At 44.5% G+C, this 24,217-nt stretch overlaps 1 protein-coding gene across 2 annotated transcripts; it reads left to right on the top strand.

The window, feature by feature from the left end:
• The first annotated feature begins 410 nt into the window (after window positions 1-410).
• Window positions 411-19,018, top strand: LOC148347811 (NADPH-dependent quinone oxidoreductase VAT1-like). Of its 2 annotated transcripts, none has more exons than XM_088323785.1 (7): window positions 411-560; window positions 4,563-4,875; window positions 8,268-8,475; window positions 11,401-11,571; window positions 12,115-12,204; window positions 13,865-14,100; window positions 18,808-19,018. In XM_088323785.1, exons 2-7 carry the CDS (start codon window positions 4,597-4,599, stop codon window positions 18,910-18,912), a joined length of 1,089 nt encoding a protein of 362 aa, XP_088179911.1. In that variant the 5' UTR covers window positions 411-560; window positions 4,563-4,596; the 3' UTR covers window positions 18,913-19,018. The 2 variants fall into 2 exon arrangements, with proteins under 2 accessions (XP_088179911.1, XP_088179912.1); XM_088323786.1 differs by having other exon boundaries at window positions 414-560; window positions 4,553-4,875.
• Window positions 19,019-24,217: the final 5,199 nt, after the last annotated feature.

Here is a 24,217-nt window from a genome sequence, read left to right as displayed (position 1 = left end):
GAAGTTAAATGCAATCGTTGCAGTGATTTCTTCACTTTGTCGACTAAAGTACTCTATTTTTGTTCTAGTTTAAGCAAAACAGTAGATAATTATTTCGTATTATTATAATTTTCGAATCAGTATAAGGAGAGAAAGCGGTGGTTCATCACATATTCCGGAAGAAGCATTACAAAAACACGGAAATTGTTTTTATTATGAAAGCACTTCCGGTCCTTTGAGCCAACGGCAGTTACTGTTGCCCCACAGTATTTGTACAAGGTTATCATTTGATTATTAATTTAGAGTGAGTGAATATAAATGTTTGATTATAACATTTTACATATAATAAATATAAAATAACTCTTTTTAAAAAACTCACTAACATAAGCGCAACAGTTTTAAGATGAGCTTCTGACGATTTTGGCGCCATCTTGTGCTCAAACTAAACAGCCAATCGTTGCTAATTCACTGTTAGCAGCTGAGGTCACTTAACTTATATTACTTTTTTCACAAAAACGGGAACAAACGTTTGGGAATTTCTCATCTGAACCCTGTGGAATGTCGAATTAAGGAAAAACGAGGTGATTACGTTCACATTTTAACTGTTTCTGTCCAACAAATCGTCGAATTGCTTACCACAAGAATATATTTATTTACTTACGATTATTTTATTTACTTTTCTTGTCGTCATGTTACATTCAGGGTTGGGTAGGGTCACTTTAACTTGATTACTTTCAGTTACTTTTGGATTACTCCAATACCAAATATGCTAATAAAAGACAAAAGTAACTAAATAGGAATAAAATGACTCAATTTTGTGCAGGCTTGGGGAGTAACGGAATACATGGAACGGCAAAAATGATGTTGGCAAGCTGTTTTTTTGATAATGGAAAAGCTGGATTGATTTTCATTTTGTTTCTGTCGCATTTTATGTTCGTTTTGCCGGAGATCAAAGAGATCAAAGCCAGGAGAGAAAGCTTACCGCGTGTTGTGAGTCATCATTTGATTCATTTCTTTTGTCTTTTATTAGCATATTTGGTATTGGAGTAATCCAAAAGTCATTGAAAGTAATCACATTAAAGTAACCCTACCCAACCCTGGTTACATTTAAAATCGTATGTGTTGGTTAAGAAATGTTTTCATTATTGTATAAAAATGCAATCGTAGAAATAAACAACAAATATAAATATGTGACGGTTTATGTCAAATTTTGAAACAAATCAAAGAAAGTTGTCTCATTGTAAATTTTCCCAGAAAATATGAGCAGTTTTTGAAATAGTTGTTCATGAAACTGTACTATGATTGTCGAAAATGTAGTTTTGGATGCTTTTTGTCGTCAAAAATTGAAATTTACACACATTTCCAGTTAAAAACGTTTTTTTCCCCCCATCGCTAAGTAAATCACTTCCTTTTTATCTTTTTTAATGTTGTCAAATGAAGTCAGACGTCTTTGAGACACTTTTCTGTGAGAAAATAATGATCAAATACGTTTTAACTTCCATTTTGTTCTTAAGGTCGGGTGCGCAGTTTGAGGTGTCCTTTAAAAGGTGGAAAGTTAAATAGTTTCTCTTAAGTATGTGTTAACAATGCCCAACTATTGCCAAAGGAGCCATTATGCCATTTTTTTAGAAATTTTGAAAGAGTTGTAAATGTTTGACTTCTCTTTGTAGAAATCAAACGATGATTGTGCACACTTGCGCGTGGAAATGGATACCGAGTTGCATTTTCGCATGTTTCTTTTTGCCTCTATTGAATACACGTTGAAAAATTGTACACATTTATGTTGGGGATTTCATTGGGTAACCAATGTGTCATTCATTGTTTCATTCGGTGACTGCTGGCTGCAGATATTTTAGATTTACAGGAGGCGATTTCTGTTTGAGCCTAATGTGGGCTGTGGATTGTGAAAAAAAGCCTATTAGCTAAGAGTGGTGTCAATCATAAGGTCAGAGGTCTAATATTGGGAATCATTTTATGAGTCTGTTTATTTTTAAAGGAGTTTCAGAGCGAAACAAACAAAGGACAAGGAAATTCCAACAAAGCAGAAATGCTTTTAGGCGGATTTTTTTTCATCCGACGGCATTATCGTGTGTTTTCGAGTAAACATTCAACTTATCTGATAATTGCAAGGGGACCTAATCTGTGAGTTACACTGGCGGATGTTTATTTTTCCTAACCTAAGTGTAAACAGGCGACTGCTGAAGTGAAGTTGGAGTGTCCGGGAAGCTTTCTTCTCAACTTCTTTTGCTTTCTCTTATTGGCTCACGTCTCCCCGCAAGATGGTGTCTCGGCTCCTCCCATGGGCGTGCCAAGCAGATGTTTGCGCCCGACGATCTCTGGTCGTCCTGCGTCAGCATAAAACATCTTCCACACAGCCTGCCCTGACCTTGTAAATAGAACTAAAGCCCAGTCAGTGACTATCTTAAAAGCATTAAACTGAATATATGTAACTTGTAGTCAATCGTATAAAACCCTTTATAGTCAAATGTATATCCTTTAATATATTGTCATTATGTAACCGCGGTGTTCCTGTCCCACCAAAGATCCACATTCACGCTGGACTGGATGATGAGGTTTTTATTACAGTTGCTGCAAATGAATGAGTCACGACACATGGTAAGCTTCTCTGCTGGCTTTGATCTCGTTGACAGCTCGCTGTTAGACCGCCCAACAACATATCAAAGAGCTTTCTTTCAGTTTACATAAAATACATTTTAGAATATCAACCGTCACAATACATTTTTACATCCAATTTAACAAGAGTTCGTATAGTGTTTTTTTTTACGTTTACAACGAATTCAACATATTTTTCTTTAGTCTGAATTTCAATCAACATCATCCTTTTTATATATATGAGAAAATAGAAATGATAACAATGAGTATAAAAACGGGTACAATTTACCTGCAAATGAATGAGTCACAACACATGGTAAGCTTCTCTGCTGGATTTGATCTCTATAAGGGGAATTAGCCTTTTAGCACAACACGCAACGTCCGGCAAAACTAACATAAAAGGAGACGGAAGGAAAACGAAAATAAATCCAAACAGCTTGCCAACATCAATCACATTACTGTGCATGTTGAGAGATTTGTCAGCTGTGGTTTTAATGTTTAAAATTCACTTTTTTTCGGGGCACCAAGAAATCGTGACTGCCAACAAACCCCGCCTTCCGGTCACATGTCAATAGCCAAACCAGACCCCACCCCATACCAGCAGGTGGCACTGTTGGTCTCATCATTGCAGGACACTTACACAAAAACTATAAAACATATTTCAGCGGGAATTTCAATAAAACAAAAGTTATTATTACACCATTTTTGAGCATTTTTGTTTGGCGAGCCGGATGACAAAGCCTGACGGAATGCATGTGGCCTGCGGGCCGCAGTTTGCTCACCCCGAGGGGTTTTGTTGAAAAGGTGTCAAAATAAAACAAACACTTGGAGATTTTCCCTAAAGGGAAACTGAGTATTATTTAGCAGCTAAATAAAGCAGGATGTCTTTTTAAGACAGTTTTAAGAAAAGTGTGGAAGTGTTTGTTTTATTTTGACATTCTAAACCACGGGTGTCAAACAGGCGGCCCGCGGGTCGGATCAGGCCCGCTAAGGGATGGAATCCGGCCCGCGAGACAACACTCAGAGAAGCGCAGGAGAAAAACGAGCTGCAGGTTGAAATAGGTCCACTTGATGTTGCCAAACAAAGGTGCCTGGAACAAAGACACTGTACTTGTATTTATTTCTCTCTCTTCTTTTTCTTTTCCACCCCTTTTCTCCCACTCTGTCTCTTTCACTCTCTGTGTCTCTCTTTTTCTCTTCCTTTGTTGCTTTGTGGCTCTTTCTCTCTCTGTGTCTTTTAACCTCTTTTTCTCTAACTTCCTTTTGTCCTTTTCTCTTTCTCTCTTCCTCCCCTTCGCGCTTTCTTTTCTCTTTTCTCTCCTTCTGTCTTTCTATTTCTCTTTGGATTTCTTTCTTCCTCTCCCTTTCTTTTCCCCCCCTCTCACGACTTTTTATCTTTTGTTTCTCACGCTCTCTCCCTCTCTCTTTTTCTTTCTTTGTCCTGCCCTCTCTCCTTTTCCCTCCCTTTTCTCTCATTTCTTTATTTCTTTGTTTCTCTTCCTTTGTTGCTCTTTCTCTCTTTCTCTCTCTGTGTCTTTTAACCTTTTTTGCTGTAACTTCCTTTTTTCCTTTTCTCTCTTTTCTCTTTCTCTCTTCCTACCCTTCGCCCTTTCTTTTCTCGTTTCTCTCCTTCTGTCTTTCTATTTCTCTTTGGATTTCTTTCTTCCTCTCCCTTTTCCCCCTCTCATGACTTCTCTTTTTATCTCTTTTGTTTGTCACGCTCTCTCCCTCTCTCTTTTTCTTTCGTTGTCCCGCCCTCTCTCCTTATCCCTCCCTCTTTCTCTTATTTCCTTATCTCTTTTTCTTTCTCTTGAATCTACTCGTCCGACCCCCGAGTTCAAACGAGTTTGACACCCCTGTTCTGAACCTTCTCGCCACGTTTCCTCTGCGCGTTCACGTCAAAACGTGCACTTTTTTTTCCCGGCCGACAACAAGTTCGATCGCATGTTTTCTCCCTGAGCCCCGTTCAGACTCGACCAATCGATCCCCGGAAAACGAGCGACCATGTCCGGCGAAGGGGATTCGCAGCCTCGCTCCAACCGCTCCTTGCTGCTCAGCGCTTACGGAGGCTACGACAAAATCAAGCTGCTGGTGGAAGATTTCCAGCCGCCGGTTCTCGAGTCCAATGAAGTTCTGGTCCGGGTAAGGGCCTGCGGGCTCAACTTTGCCGAACTGATGGGCAAGCAAGGCTTGTACGCCATGCTGACTCCCCCTCCGGTCGTTTTGGGGATGGAAGGGGCCGGGGTCGTCGAAGCCGTCGGGGACGGAGTCGACCACCTTAAGGTGAGGAGAAACCATTTCCTTGTTATCATTTTAAAGTTTTATTTACTACAGACCGTTTTCAGGGCACCCCCAAAAATGTTCGATTTTGAAAACACTTCTTTACTTAATAAAAGCGCAATTAGGATGAAAACCGGTCGATAAAAGAAGGAAAACAGAACAAAAATGTCAACTACTGCCTGGAAATGGTTCAGCCCCGCCTTCTTTTTCGCTCGACATGCGTCACTTGCGCCATAGCGGCGGAGTCTGTAGAACAGGGGTGACACTTATTTGAACTCGGGGGGGCCACACGATAGAACAAACATTCTGTCGGGGGCCGGACTAGTAGATTAAAGAGAGATAAAGAAATAAGGGAAAGGGAGAGGGAAAAGGAGGGGGCGGGACAAAGAAAGAAAAAGAGAGAGGGAGAGAGCGTGAGAAACAAAAGATAAAGAGAGTCGTGAGAGAGGGGGAAAAGAGAGGGAGAAGAAGAAAGAAATCTAAAGAGAAATAGAAAGACAGAAGGAGAGAAAAGAGAAAAGAAAGTGCAAAGAGTATGAAGAGAGAAAGGGAAAAAAGGAAGTTAGAGCAAAAGAGGTTAAAAGACACAGAGACAAAGAGCAAGAAAGGAAGAGGAAAAAGAGACACAAAAAGTGAAAGAGAGAGAGAGAGAGAGTGGGAGAAAAGGGTGGAAAAGAAAGCGAGAGAGGGAGAGAAAAAAATACAAATACGGTGTCTTTGTTCGAGGCACCTGGCTTTGGCAACATCAAGTTGACCTATTTCAACCTGCAGCTTGTTTTTCTCTTGCGCTTCTCTGAGTCTTGTCTCGCGGGCCGGATTCAATCCCTTAGCGGGCCTGACCACGTCATGGTAATCATTATGAGAAGTGTCGTAGAGATCAATGTATGAACGGCGCGTTTATCTCGGGTAATAAAAGAAAAGGATGAAATTGCTTCGGGGAGATTCCGTTCCAGCTTGCCCTGTTATTTGTTTCTTGCTCCGTCCTGGAATGTGATTTCATTCTTGTCATACATTCCACTTAGCTGATGTCAAACGGCGTGGGCGCGCCTGTTATCCGCTTCCAACCTTGTTTTTGTTTTTGAGTTAACCTCATATTACCTCTAGGTCGTGTCATTTGCGGGGTTCGGACGGGTGCTTGAAATCCTTGAAAATGCTTGAACTTTAATGCTGTGTCTTCAGGCTGACGAGATCGATACCAATTGCTCGAGCAGATATCAGACAGATGGAGCGATACCGGACAGGACGAGACAGACGGTATTGATATCAAAACTGGATATTGAAATTAAACGGGACATACTAGACGGGAACGAAACTGGAAACCGATACGAAACAATGGGACAGACAGGATTGATATCAGAACAGGATAGCGAAATTAAACGGGACAAACTAGACGGGAACAAAACTGGAAACCAATATGAAACAACAGGACGGACATGATTGATATCAAAACTGGATATCGATATTAAACAGGACAAACTAGAAGGGACCAAACCGGAAACTGATATTAAACAGGACAAAATAGACGGGAACAACAGCAGAAACCTGATATTAAACAACGGGACAGACCGGATTGATATCAAAACAGGATATCGAAATCAAACAGGACAAACCAGACGGGAACAAAACTGGAAACTGATATGAAACAATGGGACAGACAGGACTGATATCAAAACAGGATATCGATATTAAACGGGACAAACTAGATGGGAACGAAACTGGAAATCGATTTTAAGCAACGGGACGAACAGGATTGATATAAAAACAGGATATCGAAATTAAACTGGACAAGCTAGATGGGAACAAAACTGGAAACTGATATAAAACAACAGGACAGACAGGCTTGATATCAAAACAGGATAGCGAAATTAAACAGGACAAACTAGACGGGAACGAAACTGGTAACCGATATTAAACAGGACAAAATAGACGGGAACAATAGCGGACAGGAAACCGGACAGAGTCTGAACCCACGTCTTGCGGGTGCAGAGGTTTGTTGACGGACTGACAAAGTAAGAGTGAGAGCACTGAGCTTAAATAGAAGGGAAGCCAATCCGTCAACGAGCCGCAGCTGGCGCCAATTGGGCGCCATGGCAACCGTGACACCCTCTGTGTTGTGGTTCACTTTTTGCGGTTTCGTTTGTTTGTGTGTGTCATTTACTTAAATTCCCAAAAAATCATATGTCTCGATGAATTCACAGACGTGGATCTGCAAAAGGATTCCTTCTGGATTTTTTTCTTTTAATGATAATGGAAAAATTGGCGGGCGGCACGGTGGTTAGCGCGTGTGTGACACAGTTCTGAGGTCAAAGGTTCAAATCCAGCTGCCAACCTTCCTGTGTGGAGTTTGCATGTTCTCCCTGTGCTTGCGTGGATTTAAGTCCGGTTTCCTCCCAGATTCCCAAAACATGCATGTCAGGTGAATTGGCCGGTCCAAATTGTCCCTAGGTGTGAATGAGCCGCTGGTTGTTTACTAATTGTAAGCAAGCTTGTCAGAGTTTGCATGTTCTCCCCGTGCTTGCATGGGTTTCCTCCCAGATTCCAAAAACATGCATGTCAGGTGAATTGGCCGGTCCAAATTGTCCCTAGGTGTGAATGAGCCGCTGGTTGTTTACTAATTGTAAGCAAGCTTGTCAGAGTTTGCATGTTCTCCCCGTGCTTGCGTGTGTTTCCTCCCACATTCCAAAAACATGCTTGTCAGGTGAATGGGCCGGTCCAAATTGTCCCTAGGTAGGAATGAGCCGTCGGTTGTTTACTAATTGTAAGCAGGCTTGTCAGAGTTTGCACGCTCTCCCCGTGCTGGCGTGGGTTTCTTCTGGGCATTCCGGTTTCCTCCCACATTCCAAAAACATGCTTGTCAGGTGAATTGGCCTAACCAAATTGTCCCTAGGTGTTGATGGGTGAGTGACTTGTCTGTCTCTGTGACTGGCTGGCAAGCAGTTAAGGGTGTCCCCTGCCCACTGCCCGAAGATGGCTGGGATGGGCTCCGGCACCCCCGCGACCCTACTGAGGATAAGCGGTGCAGATAATGAATGGATGGATGATCCGTCGATAGTATGGCGGCGCAGTGGGTAGCGCGCGTGCAGTACAGTTCTGAGGTCGTGAGATCAAACCTCCTGTGTGGAGTTTGCATGTTCTTGCGTGGGTTTCCTCCCACATTCCAAAAACATGAATGTCAGGTTCATTGGCCGGTCCCTAGGTGGGAATGAGCGAGTCTTTGTGCGCCCTGTGATTGGCTGGCAACCAGTTGAGGGTGTCCCCTGCCCACTGCCCGAAGATAGCTGGGATGGGCTCCGGCACCCCCGCGACCCTACTGTGGATAAGCGGTGCAGATGATGGATGGATGGAAAAATTGTGCGATCCAATGGATGTTTTCTCGTTGTTTATGTCGTTTTTAGGTGGGCTCGCGGGTGATGGCGCTGAGCAAGAAGGGCATGTGGCAGCAGTATGCGGTGGTGCCCGCCCACCGGGCGTTTCCGATGCCCGACTCCATGAGCTTCGAGGAGGGCGCCGCCCTGCCCATCAATTACCTGACGGCGTACCTGATGCTCTTCCGCATGGCCAACCTCACACCGGGCAAGAGCGTTTTGGTCCACATGGCGGCAGGTAAAACACTGCCACACTTTGCCCTCGCCGTGCCCTGAAAACTCGGGTTTACAGTCTTTGTCTTTTGATGGCTTTATTGACCTTTAGCACTCACGTGCCAACGCCATAAAGTGGCCTGCCCCGTTTTTTTACAACTTGAAACACAATATGACTCATTGCAAAAATAAAAAACAACCATTGTTGCAAAGTATATGTCAAACAGGCGGCCCGCGGGCCAGATCAGGCCCGCTAAGGGTTTGAATCCGGCCCGCGAGACAGCACTCAGAGAAGCGCAAGAGAAAAACAAGCTGCAGGTTGAAATATATCCACTTTATGTGGCCAAAGCCAGCTGCCTCGGACAAAGACACTGTACTTGTATTTCTTTTTCTCTCTCTCTCTCTCTTCCACTCTCTGTCTCTCTCTCTCTCTCTCTTCCACCCCTATTCTTCCACTCTCTGTCTCTCTCTCTGTGTCTTTTAACCCCTTTTGCTCTAACTTCCTTTTTTCCTTCTCTGTCTTCATACCCTTCGCGCTTTCTTTTCTCTTTTTTCTCCTTCTGTCTTTCTATTTCTCTTTGGATTTCTTTCTTCCTCTCCCTTTCTTTTCCCCCTTTCTCACGACTTTTTATCTTTTGTTTCTCACGCTCTCTCTTTTTCTTTCTTTGTCCCGCCCTTTCTCCTTTTCCCTTCCTTTTTCTCTTATTTCTTTAACTCTCTTTTTCTTTCTCTTAAATCTTACTACTCCGGCCCCCGACAGAATGTTTTTTCCATCGTGTGGCCCCTGAGTTAAAATGAGTTTGACACCCCTGCTTTAAAATGTAGTTGATTATAAATCTACTTATAACAATCATGGCATGTTTTCTACCTGCCATCAGTATGTCCCTGTATTGACTCATCTTCATTCCTGCAATGTTTGCGATGCGTCGTCTGCTACAAGCCACGTGAACTCCTCCTTCCACGATGCTCTTCATGTACGTTTACGTTTTGGAGCGTCATCAATTTTGTTCGCTTCTTTTGAATCTTCTGGGGCTTGGCTTGATTCCTGGTAAGGATATGTCGGAGTGTGCGGTTTTCTCATGCATGAGAAGATAAGCAGGACATTTGTCACGAGATGGACCGGACCAGAACGGAGGCAGGAGGCAGGAAGGGAGAACTCAATTGCGTTAACGATCAAAACTTTTATTTAGCAAAATAAAAGTCGTCCAAAACTCAGGGACAAGACAGAACAAACAGGCTTTAACTAAAAACGTGCAAACACAGGTTTAGTAGTTGAGGTAGAGCGCTCGTCTTGGGATCAAGTGATCCCAGTTCGAATCCCGGCTCCTCCGTGTTACATGTTGAAGTGTCCTTGAGTAAGACACTGAACCCCTAATACCCCCAATAAGCAGGTTAGTGCCTTAGATGGCTGCAAGGCCGCTATTGGGAAATGTGAAGCACATTGTAAAGCGCTTTGGGAAGTCACTGACTTGAAAAGCGCTATAGAAATGCAGATCATTTCATTTCATTACATTTCTTCCGACCCAAACAAAACAGGACAGAGCAAAACAGAACGGGAAATGCAGACGGAAAATGCAAAACAGAAAATGCAATGAGCCAGCACCCGCAAAACCCCAAACCCACCTTAAGAAGCAAACGCGCAAATTAGGCGATCTGCTTCAGCTGTTGCCCAGGGGGCGGGGCCAGCCGGTTGCCACGGCGACCATGCTGGAGCATGGTTCTGTTCGATATAACATGGCGATCTACATGAGCAAAACGAAAAATGGTGCGTGCGTAATGACTCCACACAATGGAAAAGGTCCTACCGTAATACCACGAGTAAGAGCGCTATTAAATTGACAAATCTTAACGATTCCGAACAACTTCTCCATTTTCTTGTGTTCTCTGTGCGTCTACTTTGGAAAATGCACGACCATATAAGGCACGGGAAAGTCCGGAAGCAGGAAGTTATTCGATGCAGGCTTCTGATTGGCTGCAGAGTATGCAAATTGCATCAGATATTCCATCAGCAGCATTTATGTTTTCACTATCCACTTAACTTTTAACTGATTTAAACTTTTGAACCTTTTCACACTAAGCAGCTTTTTAAGTGAAGCCACTGAAATCCCCGTGTGACACAATTGCTCAATAAAAAAATATTGACTAGAGTGGAGCGTAGAATAACCTATACAGTTTTTTCAAAGCTAATTGTGAAAAACATATCTAAGAAACATCTATTCTAAAGAACAAAGCGGATGCTGGATATTTTTCCTTGTCCGCATGTCAGTTTCAGATCAGGGGATGTTGTCATTGCAACCAGGGAAGTCCTTTGAGACATTTTGGGATTTATTAGGAATCAAATTATTAAAAATGTATCGTTTACCAAATTTTTCGAATCAGTTAGCTGACTCCATTAACCAAACACAACATACTAACAATGCATGCTCGTTTCTTTTTGTGAAAAGACGGACAAGAGACCAGCAGATTTAATTTCTTAAACAACTAAGTGAACGCCATCGAATTAGCCGAATTAGTGTCGCTCGAGTCTCCGTCGAGCCTTCTCCCTCGATCTCCCCAAGTTCTCCCGGCGCACGCCTTTTTCTGCAAGCCGGCGCCCCAGCTCCTCCCATGGGCGTGTCAGGAAAAAAAAAAACATGTGGGCTCCACGGCTCCACCACCCTGCCTCGATATCTGTCCTTGTGCGTCTGGCCTCCTCCGTCAGAGTCCTGTCATCAACAGAACTAAACAAAACATTCACATTCGGAACGGCGTGACCTGAAGCTCACTCAGTGAAAATCTTCATTGCACTCGATAAATGTAACTTATATTTAATCGTATAGAATCCTTCAGGATTAAGGGCCGAACACTCTCATTTTAATACATGACCCGCACACAGGTCGTCCCCTAGTGCGTCTTCACACTGTCCGTGTCCTCTAAAACCGCAGTCTTGTTTTCTTTCTATCCCCCGCAGGTGGCGTCGGGATCGCCGCCACTCAACTTTGCCAAACGGTGCCGGACGTGACGGTTTTCGGCACAGCTTCCGCCTCCAAGCACGAAACCATCACTCAGATGGGCGTCGACCACCCCATCGACTACCGCAATAAAGACTACGTGGAGGAAATTCGAAAAATCAGCCCCCAAGGTCGGAATGTCTTTTACCTATCTTTTTTTTTCCTTGACTGACGGCTAATGACGTCAACGGCAGTCCATTAATAAATGACAATGACCTTTTTAGTCGTCAATGGGAATGAATGAAACCATTTTATGACCAGGGTTGGGTGGGGTTACTTGAACTGGATTACTTTCAATGACTTTTGGATGACTCCAATACCAAATATGCTAATAAAAGACAAAAGAAACTAAATATGAATAACATTATGACTCACAACACGTGGTAAGCTTTCTCTCCTGGCTTTGATCTCTTTGATCTCTGGAAAAACCAACATCAAATGCCACAGAAACAAAATGAAAAGAAATGAAAACAGCTCATTTTTGCCGTTCCGTGTATTCCGTTACTCCCGAAGTCTGCACAAAATGGAGTCATTTTATTCATATTTATTCTCTTTTATCTTTTATTAGCATATTTGGTATTAGAGTAATCCAAAAGTCATTGAAAGTAATCCAGTTCGAGTAACCCTGTTTATGACTGTATTCAAATTTTTGACCTATTTCCATGCGAATGCAGGGGTGGACATTGTTCTGGATCCACTAGGTGGTGCCGACACTCAGAAGGGCTTCGACTTGTTGAAACCTTTGGGCTTTGTCATCAATTTTGGTGAGTGAAATAAAGCTTACAATCCTCCTTTTTCACAGGGGTTGCGTTCCAAAAAGGACCCTCGATAATCAAAATCTGAGAAGTTGAAACCTTTATTTATTCATCCAATAAAATGGTACATCTACTTACAAATTACAAAGTACAGGAAAATATTGCTTCAAGTTACAAAGACGTTTCAGGATACAAAGTCATAAACACAGCACAGCTATTTGCCGCTCTCGGGGGGTTCCCATACGTTCGCAAACTGGTGTTAGGGAAAAAAACTATTACAAATGTAGCGTTTACCAAATTGTTCGACTGAGTTATCGGACTTCATTCTCCTAACAATGCATGCTCATTTCTTAATGGGAAAATGAACAAAGATAGCCGGCATTTTCACACGGGGGCAGATTTAGTTTCTTAAAGTATTTAACTAAGTGAAATCCGTAGAATTTAGCCGAATTATTGTCAAATTAGTCCCATCTCTCGTCTCGCCTTCCGTCTTTTCACACTTCAGGGCGTCGGCCATCCCCGATAGGCAGGGCAGGAACCAGCTTCACCACCTCCTCACCAAAAGGCGCCGCCACGTCTAAAAAAACTCACAAGAAGAAAGCTTATCAGCCAAACAATGTCTCCTTTTTCACGTCACATGCTCCCCTGGCGTCCGCCCTTGTCCCCGTTCCTGTTGTTTTTCTGTAAACGTCATTCTTGTCTAGGCTACAATGACCTCGCCCCACTCGCTCTCTGCGTCTCTTTTTCTCTTCCTTTGTTGCTCTTTGTCTCTTTCTCTCTCTCTGTCTTTTTAACTTATTTTGCTCTATTTATTTCTCTCTCTCCCCCCCCCCCTCTCTCTCTCTCATTCTATTTCTTTCTTTTCCACCCCTTTTCTCCCATTCTGTCTCTGTCTCTTTCACTCTCTGTGTCTCTCTTTTTCTCTTCCTGTGTTGCTCTTTGTCTCTTTCTCTCTCTCTGTCTTTTTAACTTATTTTCTTCTAACTTCCTTTTATCCTTTTCTCTCTTCTTACCCTTTGTGCTTTCTTTTCTCTTTTCTCTCCTTCTGTCTTTCTATATCTCTTTGGATTTCTTTCTTCCTCTCCCTTTCTTTCCCCCCTCTCTCATGACTTTTTATCTCTTGTTTCTCACGCTCTCTCCCTCTCTCTCTTTTTCTTTCTTTGTCCTGCCCTCTCTCCTTTTCCCTCCCTTTTCTCTCATTTCTTTATTTCTTTGTTTCTCTTCCTTTGTTGCTCTTTGTTTCTTTCTCTCTCTGTGTCTTTTAACCTTTTTTGCTGTAACTTCCTTTTTTCCTTTTCTCTCTTTGCTGTTTCTTTCTTCCTACCCTTTGTGCTTTCTTTTCTCTCCTTCTGTCTTTCTATTTCTCTTTGGATTTTTTCTCCCTCTCTCACGACTTTTTATCTTTTGTTTTTCACGCTCTCCCCTTTCTCTCTTATTTGTCCCACCCTCTCTCCTTTTCCCTCCCTCTTTCTCTTATTTCTTTATCTCTCTTTTTCTTTCTCTTTAATCTACAAGAATGTCTGTTCTATCGTGTGGCCCCCGAGTTCAAATGAGTTTGACACCCCCCGGTTTAGCCAATTAGAACGCAGACCACAATGCATCATGAAAATGTGTGAAAAGTAAACCTTGATACAGCGAGGGATGACTGTATTTCTGTGTCGCCTTCCAGGTGCAGCCAACTGCGTGACGGGCCAGAAGAAGAACTTGCTCGCCATGGCCAAGACCTGGTACAAGCAGATGTCCATCAACATGATGAAGCTCATGCCCACCAACAAGGCCATTTGCGGCTTCCACCTGGGCTACGTGGGCGATGCCCACGTGGATGCGGGCATGGCCGCCATCTTGGATCTCTACCACGAGGGCAAGGTCAAACCTCGCATCGACTCCTGCTTCCACTTTGAGGAGGTACGCTAGCTCCGAAACTGACCGGGGTAAACAGTGTTTTAGTTTTTTGAGTTCAATACCCGGTTGTGGTACTCCGGTACTGGTACTTCCCCTCAGTACCAAACAGCCCCTTAAAAAAACGAAGATCTATGGAGGCTGCTGAAACAGGAATGGGACAGCTGAAGGTCTTTGCCCTCGTTGCCGCCGAGACAGGAACCAGGCGCGACCGAGGGGCTTACTCCACGCTGCTAAGGCGAGAACCAGGCGCAGCATAGGGGCTTTCTCCTCGCTACCAAGACAGAAACAAGGCACGGCTGAGGGGTTTCTTTCTCGCTGCGGAGACAGGAACCAGACACGGATGAGAGGCTTTCTCCTTGCCACCGGGATAGGAACCAGGCCCGACCAAGGGGCTTACTCCACGCTGTTGAGGCGAGAACCAGCATAGGGGCTTTCTCCTTGCCAACAAGACAGGAACCAGACACGGCTGAGAGGTTTCCTCCTTGCCGCAGAGACAGGAACCAGACAAAGCTGAGAGGCTTTCTCCTCGCCACCAAGACAGGAACCAGGTGTGACCAAGGGGCTTACTCCAAGCTGCTGAGACGATAACCAGGCGCAGCATAGGGGCTTTCTCCTCGCCACCAAGACACGAACCAGGCACGGCTGAGGGGTTTCCTCCTCGCCGTGGAGACAGGAACCAGACACGGATGAGAGGCTTTCTCCTTGCCACCGGGACAGGAACCAGGCGCGACCAAGGGGCTTACTCCACGCTGCTGAGGCAAGAACCAGGTCAGCATAGGGGCTTCTTCTTCACCACTGAGTCAGGAACCAGGCGCGACCAAGGGGCTTACTCCTCACTGCTGAGACGAGAACCAGGCGCAGCTGAGAGGCTTTCTCCTCGCCAACAAGACAGGAACCAGTCATGGCTTAGGGGTTTCCTCCTCGATGCAAAGACAGGAACTGGACTGGTCGGAGGGGTTTTCTTCTCACCACTGAGACGGGAACAAGGCGCGACCAAGGGGCTTACTCCATGCTGCTGAGATGAGAACTAGGTGCAGCATAGGGGTTTCCTCCTCGCCAACAAGACAGGAACCAGGCACAGCTGAGGGGTTTCCTCCTCGCTGTGGCGATAGGAACCAGACAAAGCTTAGAGGCTTTCCCCTTGCCACCAAGACAGGAACCGGGCGCGACCGAAAGGCTTACTCCTCATTGCTGAGACGAGAACCAGGCGCAGCTTGGGGGCTTTCTCCTCGCCAACAAGACAGGAACCAGTCATGGCTTAGGGGTTTCCTCCTCGATGCAACGACGGGAACCAGACTCGTCGGAGGGGTTTTCTCCTCACCACCGAGACAGGTACCAGGCGCGACCTAGTGGCTTACTCCACGCTGCTGAGGCGAGAACCAGGCGCAGCATAGGGGCTTTCTCCTCGCCAACAAGACAGGAACCAGACACGGCTGAGGGGTTTCCTCCTCGCTGCGGAGACTGGAACCAGACACGGATGAGAGGCTTTCTCCTTGCCACCGGGACAGGAACCAGGCGGGACCGAAGGGCTTACTCCTCGCCGCTGAGACGAGAACCAGGCTCAGCATAGGGGCCTTCTCCTCGCCAACCAGACAGGAACCAGGCACGGCTGAGAGGCTTTCCCCTCGCCACCATGACAGGAACCAGGCGCGACCTAGGGGCTTACTCCTTGCTGCTGAGACAAGAACCAGGCCAACATAAGGGCTTTCTCCTCGCCACCAAGACAGCAACCAGGCACAACTAGGGGTTTCCTCCGCAACACGGAGACAAGAAACAGGCACAGCTGAGAGGCTTTCTCCTCCCCACCGAGATGGGAACCAGGCACGACCAAGGGGCTTAGTCTTCACTGCTGAGACGATAACCAGGCGCAGCATAGGGGCTTTCTCCTCGCCAACAAGATAGGAACCTGACACGGCTGAGAGGCTTTCTCCTCGCCACCAAAACAAGAACCAGGCGCGACCAAGGGGCTTACTCCAGGCTGCTGAGACGGGAACCAGGCGCAGCATTGGGGCCTTCTCCTCGCCACCAAGACAGGAACCAGGCACGGCTGAGGGGTTTCCTCCTCAGCGCGGAGACAGGAACAAGGGGCGGCTGAGGGGCTTACTCCACGCTGCTGAGACGATAACAAAGCGCAGCATAGGGGCTTTCTCCTCACCAACAAGACAGGAACCAGGCACGGTTGAGGGGTTTCCTCCTCGCCGTGGATACTGGAACCAGACATGGCCGAGGGCTTTCTCCTCACCACCAAGACGGGAATAAGGCACGGCTGAGGGGTTTCCTCCTCACCACCAAGACGGGAACAAGGCGCGACCAAGGGGCTTACTCCACGCTGCTGAGACGAGAACCAGGCGCAGCATATGGGCTTTCTCCTCACCAACGAGACAGGAACCAGGCACGGCTGAGGGGTTTCCTCCTCAGCGCGGAGACAGGAACAAGGGGCGGCTGAGGGGCTTACTCCACGCTGCTGAGACGATAACAAAGCGCAGCATAGGGGCTTTCTCCTCACCAACAAGACAGGAACCAGGCACGGTTGAGGGGTTTCCTCCTCGCCGTGGATACTGGAACCAGACATGGCCGAGGGCTTTCTCCTCACCACCAAGACGGGAATAAGGCACGGCTGAGGGGTTTCCTCCTCACCACCAAGACGGGAACAAGGCGCGACCAAGGGGCTTACTCCACGCTGCTGAGACGAGAACCAGGCGCAGCATATGGGCTTTCTCCTCACCAACGAGACAGGAACCAGGCACGGCTGAGGGGTTTCCTCCTCAGCGCGGAGACAGGAACAAGGGGCGGCTGAGGGGCTTACTCCACGCTGCTGAGACGATAACAAAGCGCAGCATAGGGGCTTTCTCCTCACCAACAAGACAGGAACCAGGCACGGTTGAGGGGTTTCCTCCTCGCCGTGGATACTGGAACCAGACATGGCCGAGGGCTTTCTCCTCACCACCAAGACGGGAATAAGGCACGGCTGAGGGGTTTCCTCCTCACCACCAAGACGGGAACAAGGCGCGACCAAGGGGCTTACTCCACGCTGCTGAGACGAGAACCAGGCGCAGCATATGGGCTTTCTCCTCACCAACAAGACAGGAACCAGGCACGGCTGAGGGGTTTCCTCCTTGCCGCAGAGACGGGAACCAGACACGGCCGATCGGCTTTCTCCTCACCACCAAGACGAGAATAAGGCACGGCTGGGGGTTTCCTTCCATCACCAAGACGGGAACGAGGCGCGGCTGAGGGGCTTTCTCCTCGTCGCCAAGACGGGAACCAAAAGCAGTCGCCAGGACAGGGTTTTAGAAGCCTCTTTCTGGGTTCTTTGAGGATCAGGTCATTCTGTTAAATTTTTAAGATCAGATCCAAACTTGTTTGGTGCCCTCTGGTGGAAGGAGGCATACTAGACCCTGGTGTGTGTCAGGCCACTGAAGTAGTGTCGCTGCTTTTGAGGGACTCCCTTGAAGCTGTGATTTTTCTGCCTTTTTTTTAATTAAAACTATAAAATATAGCAGTTACTTGTGCTTATTTTGGGTATTTTATACTTTATTGGAATATTTTTTGGAAATACATGACTTTTATTTTGGTTACTTTTTAAAAAAAAAGTAAAAAAAATAAAAAAGGCACTTGAAATGAGCAAAATGTAATCATAGAAATAAATTCAGGTTTTTTTATTTATTTTACTAGAAAAATGGTAAAAAGTTAGAAAATATAGTGCATTGAGTAGGAATTATATCTGGAAAAATCAGTAGTTTTTTTCTTAGAAATGGATTTAATGCTGAATTATACACACTTTACACCTTTAAGAGGTTTCTTCCGTTTTTGTTATAATAAATGTAATAATAATGCAGGACATGGAATATGAAAAATGGTAAAAAGTTAGAAAATATAGTTCATTGAGTAAGAATTATCTGGAAAAATCAGTAGTTTTTTTATTTTTAGGAGTGGGTTTAATGCTAAATTATACACACTGTCCCTTTAAGAGGTTTCTTCCATTTTTGTTATAATAAATGTAATAATAATGCAGGACGGGCAGCACGGTGACGCAGTGGTTAGCGCTTGTGCGGTACAGTTCATGTCATGGGAACCTGTCGTTGGTTCAAATCCAGCTCCAGACTTCCTGTGCGGAGTTTGTATGTTCTCCCCGTGCTTGCGTGGGTTTCCTCCGGGCACTCCGGTTTCCTCCCACATTCCAAAAACATGCATTTCAGGTGAATTGGCCGGTCCAAATTGTCCCTAGGTGTGAATGAGGGAGGGAGTTGTCTGTCCCTGTGTGCCCTGCGATTGGCTGGCAACCAGTTCAGGGTGTCCACTGCCCACTGCCCGGAGATGGCTGGGATGGGCTCCAGCCCCCCCGCGACCCTAATGAGGATAAGCGGTACGGCTAATGAGATGAGATGAGATGAGAAAATATAGTACATTGAGTAAGAATTATATCTGGAAAAATCAGTAGTTTTTTTTAGGAATGTCATTAATGCTAAATTACACACACTGTCCCTTGAAAAAAATAAAGGCTTCTTAGGTTTCTTAATAAATGTAATAATAATGCAGGACATGGAATATAAAACCAGATTCAAACAAACAGGCATTGAAACAAAGGTAAAAGCATGTATCTTCAGCCGCATCGAATTTTGGGTAAAGGGCCGGCTTTCTTTTTTGCGGCAATTTAAATTTGGCGAACCTATGAGACGTTTTTTTTTTTTTATTTAATTTTGTTTTCAGATCGCAGACGCGATGCAGCGCATGCACGAGCGTCAGAACATCGGGAAGGTGATTCTTCTGCCCGAACCCAAAAAGCAGAACCCGGACCAAACCGCAAACCAATGAGTCACGTCGTTCCTTTCCTACGGTTTTTGCACTTCCTAACGTCTCTTTCTCTCTCTTGTGTTTTTAGCACCGTGCGTCTTTCAAAATAAAAGGTTGTCAAATGAAATGATCTGCATTTCTATAGCGCTTTTCAAGTCAATGACTTCCCAAAGCGCTTTACAATGTGCTCCACATTTCCCAATAGCGGCTTTGCAGCCATGTAAGGCGCTAACCTGCTTATTGGGGGTATCAGGGGTTCAGTGTCTTACCCAAGGACACTTCGACATGTAACACAGAAGAGCCGGGGGGATCGAACTGGGATCCCTTGATCCCAAGAGGAGCGCTCTACCTCCTGAGCAACTGCCGCCCCATGTTCCCTGGAATTTTCCCGGGGTCTGAGCGTTCACACAAAGTCGGTGAGCAACGCTTGAAACAACAGTGAGCAACGGCAATCCCAAGTGTGGCAACTAAGTCATTATCAAAAATGTCCAAATTTGACATTTTGCTGAGTTTCCGGCAATGCAAAATGATTTTTCACTTTTGAATGAATTGACTCATGTACGATGGCCTACAAACGTCATTTGTTTTTACAATTCTTTTGCAAGATTTTAATTTTTTTTTTTTTCCTGGTATCTTTTGTCACATAATATTAACATTTTTGGGGGGCTTATTGAGTCGGTTGCACGATACAAAACTGTATTTAATTACATTTTTGAGTGGAAGTACAATGTTGGCAACAAGATTCACTTGGTATCATTGAAAATGATTTGAATGCAACACAAACTTTTTCTTCTTTTTCCCTGTTTTTTTTTTCAATGTTTTTAAATTCTTTTAAAAAAAAATCTCATTGTGTTTATTTTTTCCTAGCTGTTACTGTTTTTCTTTTTGTTCGCTATTTACTTTTTTCCTACATTTCTTTTTCCTGTTTTTTCTCTAAATTTTTCCTTCTTTTTTCTCTTCCTTTTGTTTCTTTTTTTCTCAGCTTTTCACTACTTTTTCATTTTGGTATTTTTTTCTTTTTTGTTCTATTCCCCCCATTCCTTTAAGTCATTTTGTGCATAATTTTACATAATATTTGGTCATGTTGGGATTAAAGAAGCAAAAACAACCCGAAGAGCCGTTAAGGAACCGAAAGAGCCGTTTCCTTTTAGTGAGCCGAGCCGAAGAAGCCGGTTCTCGACAAACTCTACTAACTTTACTCAACTTCGTTCAACTTCGACTCGACTTCAAAATACCGCGTTTAGGACACAACGTCAGGGGAACCCGTGTATTTTGACCTTCATGCACTGTAACTTTGACTCAAATTGCTTCTTAATTATTAATTTGGATCCCTGATTTTTGTGCGCTGGCTCAATTTTCTCGTGCGCTGAGAATGTGCGAGCAGTGCGCAATTGCGCACACGCGCAGCTTAGAGGGAACACCGGTCAAATGACTGCTTTGTTGTGCAGTTCTTTGCATCAACTGACTTTTGTCTAGTTTGCCATTCGCGTCGGTGCCAAAGTGGACAATGAGGGATTGTTTGGTGTTGCTGTCGACTTGGGAGGCAGACATGTTTTTTCTGCCACCGTTAAAAAGGAGGGCCCGTCCTGCTGTAATACATAGAAATACGAGTCAAGTCCTGTTTATTTGTTTGGCCCTTAATCACAAAGAGTCTTAAAGGATTTTATACATTTGACTATAAAGGATTTTATACGATTGAATACAAGTTACATGTATTGAGTGCAATGAAGGTTTTCACCAAGTAGGCTTTAGTTCATGTCACGGTCGCCGTGGCGACCAGTCTGCCGCGCCCCCGAACTCAAGCTGTAGCAGATCAGCTGATTGCTGGTCTGCTACTTAAGGCTGGGTTGTGGGTTTGGCGGGCGCTGGCTCATTACACATTCCCCGGTCTGTTATGCCTTGTCCTGTTTTAGTTTTAAACATTGTCCGTTCTGTTATGCCTTGTCCTGTTTAGTTGAGTTGGAAGAAACAACTGTTTGTTTTGTCATGTCCCAGAGTTTTGGACAACTTTTATTTTGGTGAATAAAAGTTTTGGATCGTTACGCAATTGAGTTCTCCCTTCCTGCCTCCGTTCCGGTCCGGTCACCCCTTCCACTCCACCACGCCTCGCGACAGCCCCCTTCCACTCCACCTCGTGACAGTTCAATGTCTTGTCAGGCCGTTACGAATGCAGAATATTTTGTCCAGGCAGACCGGATTTAGGAGGGCCCGTCCTGCCGTAATACAAAAAAATACAAGTCAAGTCCTGTTTATTTGTTTGGCCCTTAATCACAAAGCGTCTTGAAGGATTTTATACATTTGACTATAAAGGATTTTATACGATTGAATACAAGTTACGTTTATTGAGTGCAATGAATATTTTCACCGACTAGGCTTTAGTTCAATGCAGAATATTTTGTCCAGGCAGCCATGTTTTTTTCTGCCACCGTTAAAAAGGAAGGCCCGTCCTGCCGTAATACATAGAAATACGAGTCAAGTCCTGTTTATTTGTTGATCACAAAAAGTCCTGAAGGATTTTATACATTTGACTATAAAGGATGTTATACGATGGAATACAAGTTACATTTATTGAGTGCAATGAAGATTTTCACCGAGTAGGCTTTAGTTCAATGACAGGTCACCCTGTTCTGAATGCTGAATATTTTGTCTAGTTCTATTGATAACAGGACTCTGATGGAGGACGGCAGGCAATTTTTGGAGAAACGCTCTCCGCTGTTTTGAGTTTTTCCAGACTTCGTGGCGAGGTGGTGGTGCTCACGTTGGGCTTCATTGGCACGCCCATGGGAGGAGCCGGCACGCAATCTTACGGAAAGACGTGAGCTGAGAGGAGAAGGCTGGCGAACTTCAAGAGAGGGTTTCCCAGAGACTCCAACGACACTGATTCGTCCGTATTCGATGGAGTTCGGTGGATGGTCTCAAGGGACCCTTCCTACTAGAGGTAAGCGCTAAAGTCCGAGCCAAAAACGGAATTCAGGTCTGGCCCAGAATATCAATCATCACGCTCGGGCTGGTTCTCTCTTGCTGATTTTTTTTTCTTAAAGTATCTACTCGCGATTTTTCATGAGTTTGTTTGGTGGATTCAGTCCCCTCTCTCTCACAGCGCATAGCTTTAGAGCACAGGTGTCAAAGAGGCGGCCCGCGGGCCAGATCAGGCCCGCTAAGGGATTGAATCCGGCCTGCGAGACAACCAGAGAAGCGCAAGAGAAAAACAAGCTGCAGGTTGAAATATGTCAACTTGATGTTGCCAAAGCCAGGTGCCTCGAACAAAGACACTGTACTTGTATTTCTTTCTCTCTCTCTCTCTTTCACCCCTTTTCTCCCACTCTGTCTCTTTCACTCTCTGTGTCTCTCTTTTTCTCTTCCTTTGTTGCTCTTTGTCTCTTTCTCTCTCTGTGTCTTTTAACCTCTTTTGCTCTAACTTTCTTTTTTCCTTTTCTCTCTTTTCTTTTTCTCTCTTCCTACCCTTTGTGCTTTCTTTTCTCTCCTTCTGTCTTTCTATTTCTCTTTGGATTTTTTTCTTCCTCTCCCTTTCTTTTCCCCCTCTCTCACGACTTTTTATCTCTTTTGTTTCTCTCGCTCTCTCTCTCTTTTTCTTTCTTTGTCCCGCCCTCTCTCCTTTTCCCTCCCTCTTTCTGTTATTTCTTTATCTCTCTTTTTCTTTCTCTTGAATTTACTCGTCCGGCCCCCGACAGAATGTTTGTTCTATTCTGTGGCCCCCGAGTTCAAATGAGTTTGACACCCCTGATCTAAAGTATGGCTAAAAGAAAATGACGGATGGATAATTAAAAAAAAGAAAAAATAAGAAAGTACAATTAGATGAAAACACATAGGACATAAACTGCATTGATTTTGCACTTTGTCGTGCACGATGTGGATTTTCTCCTGGATTTTCTAGGTTACAATGAACGCATCCCCTGATCTGAAACCAACATGCAGGAAAGGGAAAACTCAAAAACCTCAACATGAGGGAAAAAAAGAAACATTGAGAAATCCCCCCTCCAGGAAAACCAGGGTCAACTGAAAAAAGACAGAAAACAGGAAAACAAATTTAACTTGGTAAAACTCTTTAGTTTCTAAGTTAGAACATGATAACGTTTTTATTTTATGACAGATATTTTGTTCTAATTTCAAGTATCGTTTTTGTTGTTTTGGGGAGATTTTTAGATGACGTTAAAAATGATGCCAATCTAATATAAAAATCACATTTTAATGATTATTTGTCATTAAAAAAAATAGAGATCCGTCCATTATAGCACTTATCCTCAGTAGGGTCACGGGGGTGATGGAGCCCATCCCAGCTATTTTAGGGCAGTGGGCAGGGGACACCCTCAACTGGTTGCAAGCCAGTCGCAGGGCATACAGACACCTCAATAAGCAGGTAGGTGCCTTGCATGGCTGACTCCCTATTGGTGTGTGAGTGTGTGTGTGAATGGGTAAATGTGAAGCACATTGTAAAGCGCTTTGGGAGGTCTTCATTGACTTGAAAAGCGCTACAGAAATGCAGACCATTTAGCATCTTGATTATCCTCAAAACGTTTGGAGGCTGACTCCGCTATTGGTGTGTGAGTGTGTGTGTGAATGGGTAAGTGTGAAGCACACTGTAAAGCTCTTTGGGAGGTCTTCATTAACTATAAAAGCGCTATAGGAATGCTGACATTTAGCATCTTGATTATCCTCCAAACGTTTGGAGGCTGACTCCCTATTGGTGTGTGAGTGTGTGTGAATGGGTAAGTGTGAAGCACATTGTAAAGCACTTTGGGAGCTCTTCATTGACTTGAAAAGCGCTGTTTGAATGCAGACCATTTACCATTTATCCAATGTTGTAATGACTGAACTCATTCCCATAATGCCTCATTTCGGTGCCACAATGGACAATGTTGTAGTGAGACATTATGGGAATGAGTTCAGCAAAAATAACAACAATTGCAGACCATTTCCCATTTACTCGCTCACTCCCACCTAGGGACAATTTGGACAGGCCAATTCACCCGACATGCATGTTTTTGGGAATGTGGGAGGAAATCCACGCAGGCACAGTGAGAACATGCAAACTCCACACCAGGAGGCTCTTGAACCCATGACCTCAGAACTGTGCCACGAATGCGTTATCCACTAACCCGAAAAAAGGTTATAATGTAGAAATAACATTTCTTTTGTTCCACGTTTCGCTTTCACTCATTTTAAGCGTTATTTTTTTGCTTTTTTTTTCTCTAGAAAAACGAGAAAAATTTAGGAAAATGCGTTAAAAAGGTTTAAAATAGGCATGAAATTAAATCATTTGAACAAGATATTCGAATGAAAAAAAAGTACGTTAACTCTAAACGGT

Source organism: Urocampus carinirostris, chromosome 19, assembly GCF_059441175.1.
Source record: "Urocampus carinirostris isolate Australia breed hairy pipefish chromosome 19, RoL_Ucar_1.0, whole genome shotgun sequence".
Classification (NCBI taxonomy): domain Eukaryota; kingdom Metazoa; phylum Chordata; class Actinopteri; order Syngnathiformes; family Syngnathidae; genus Urocampus; species Urocampus carinirostris.
Note: the sequence above shows the minus strand (reverse complement) of the source record. Positions and strands in the feature narration are given on the sequence as shown.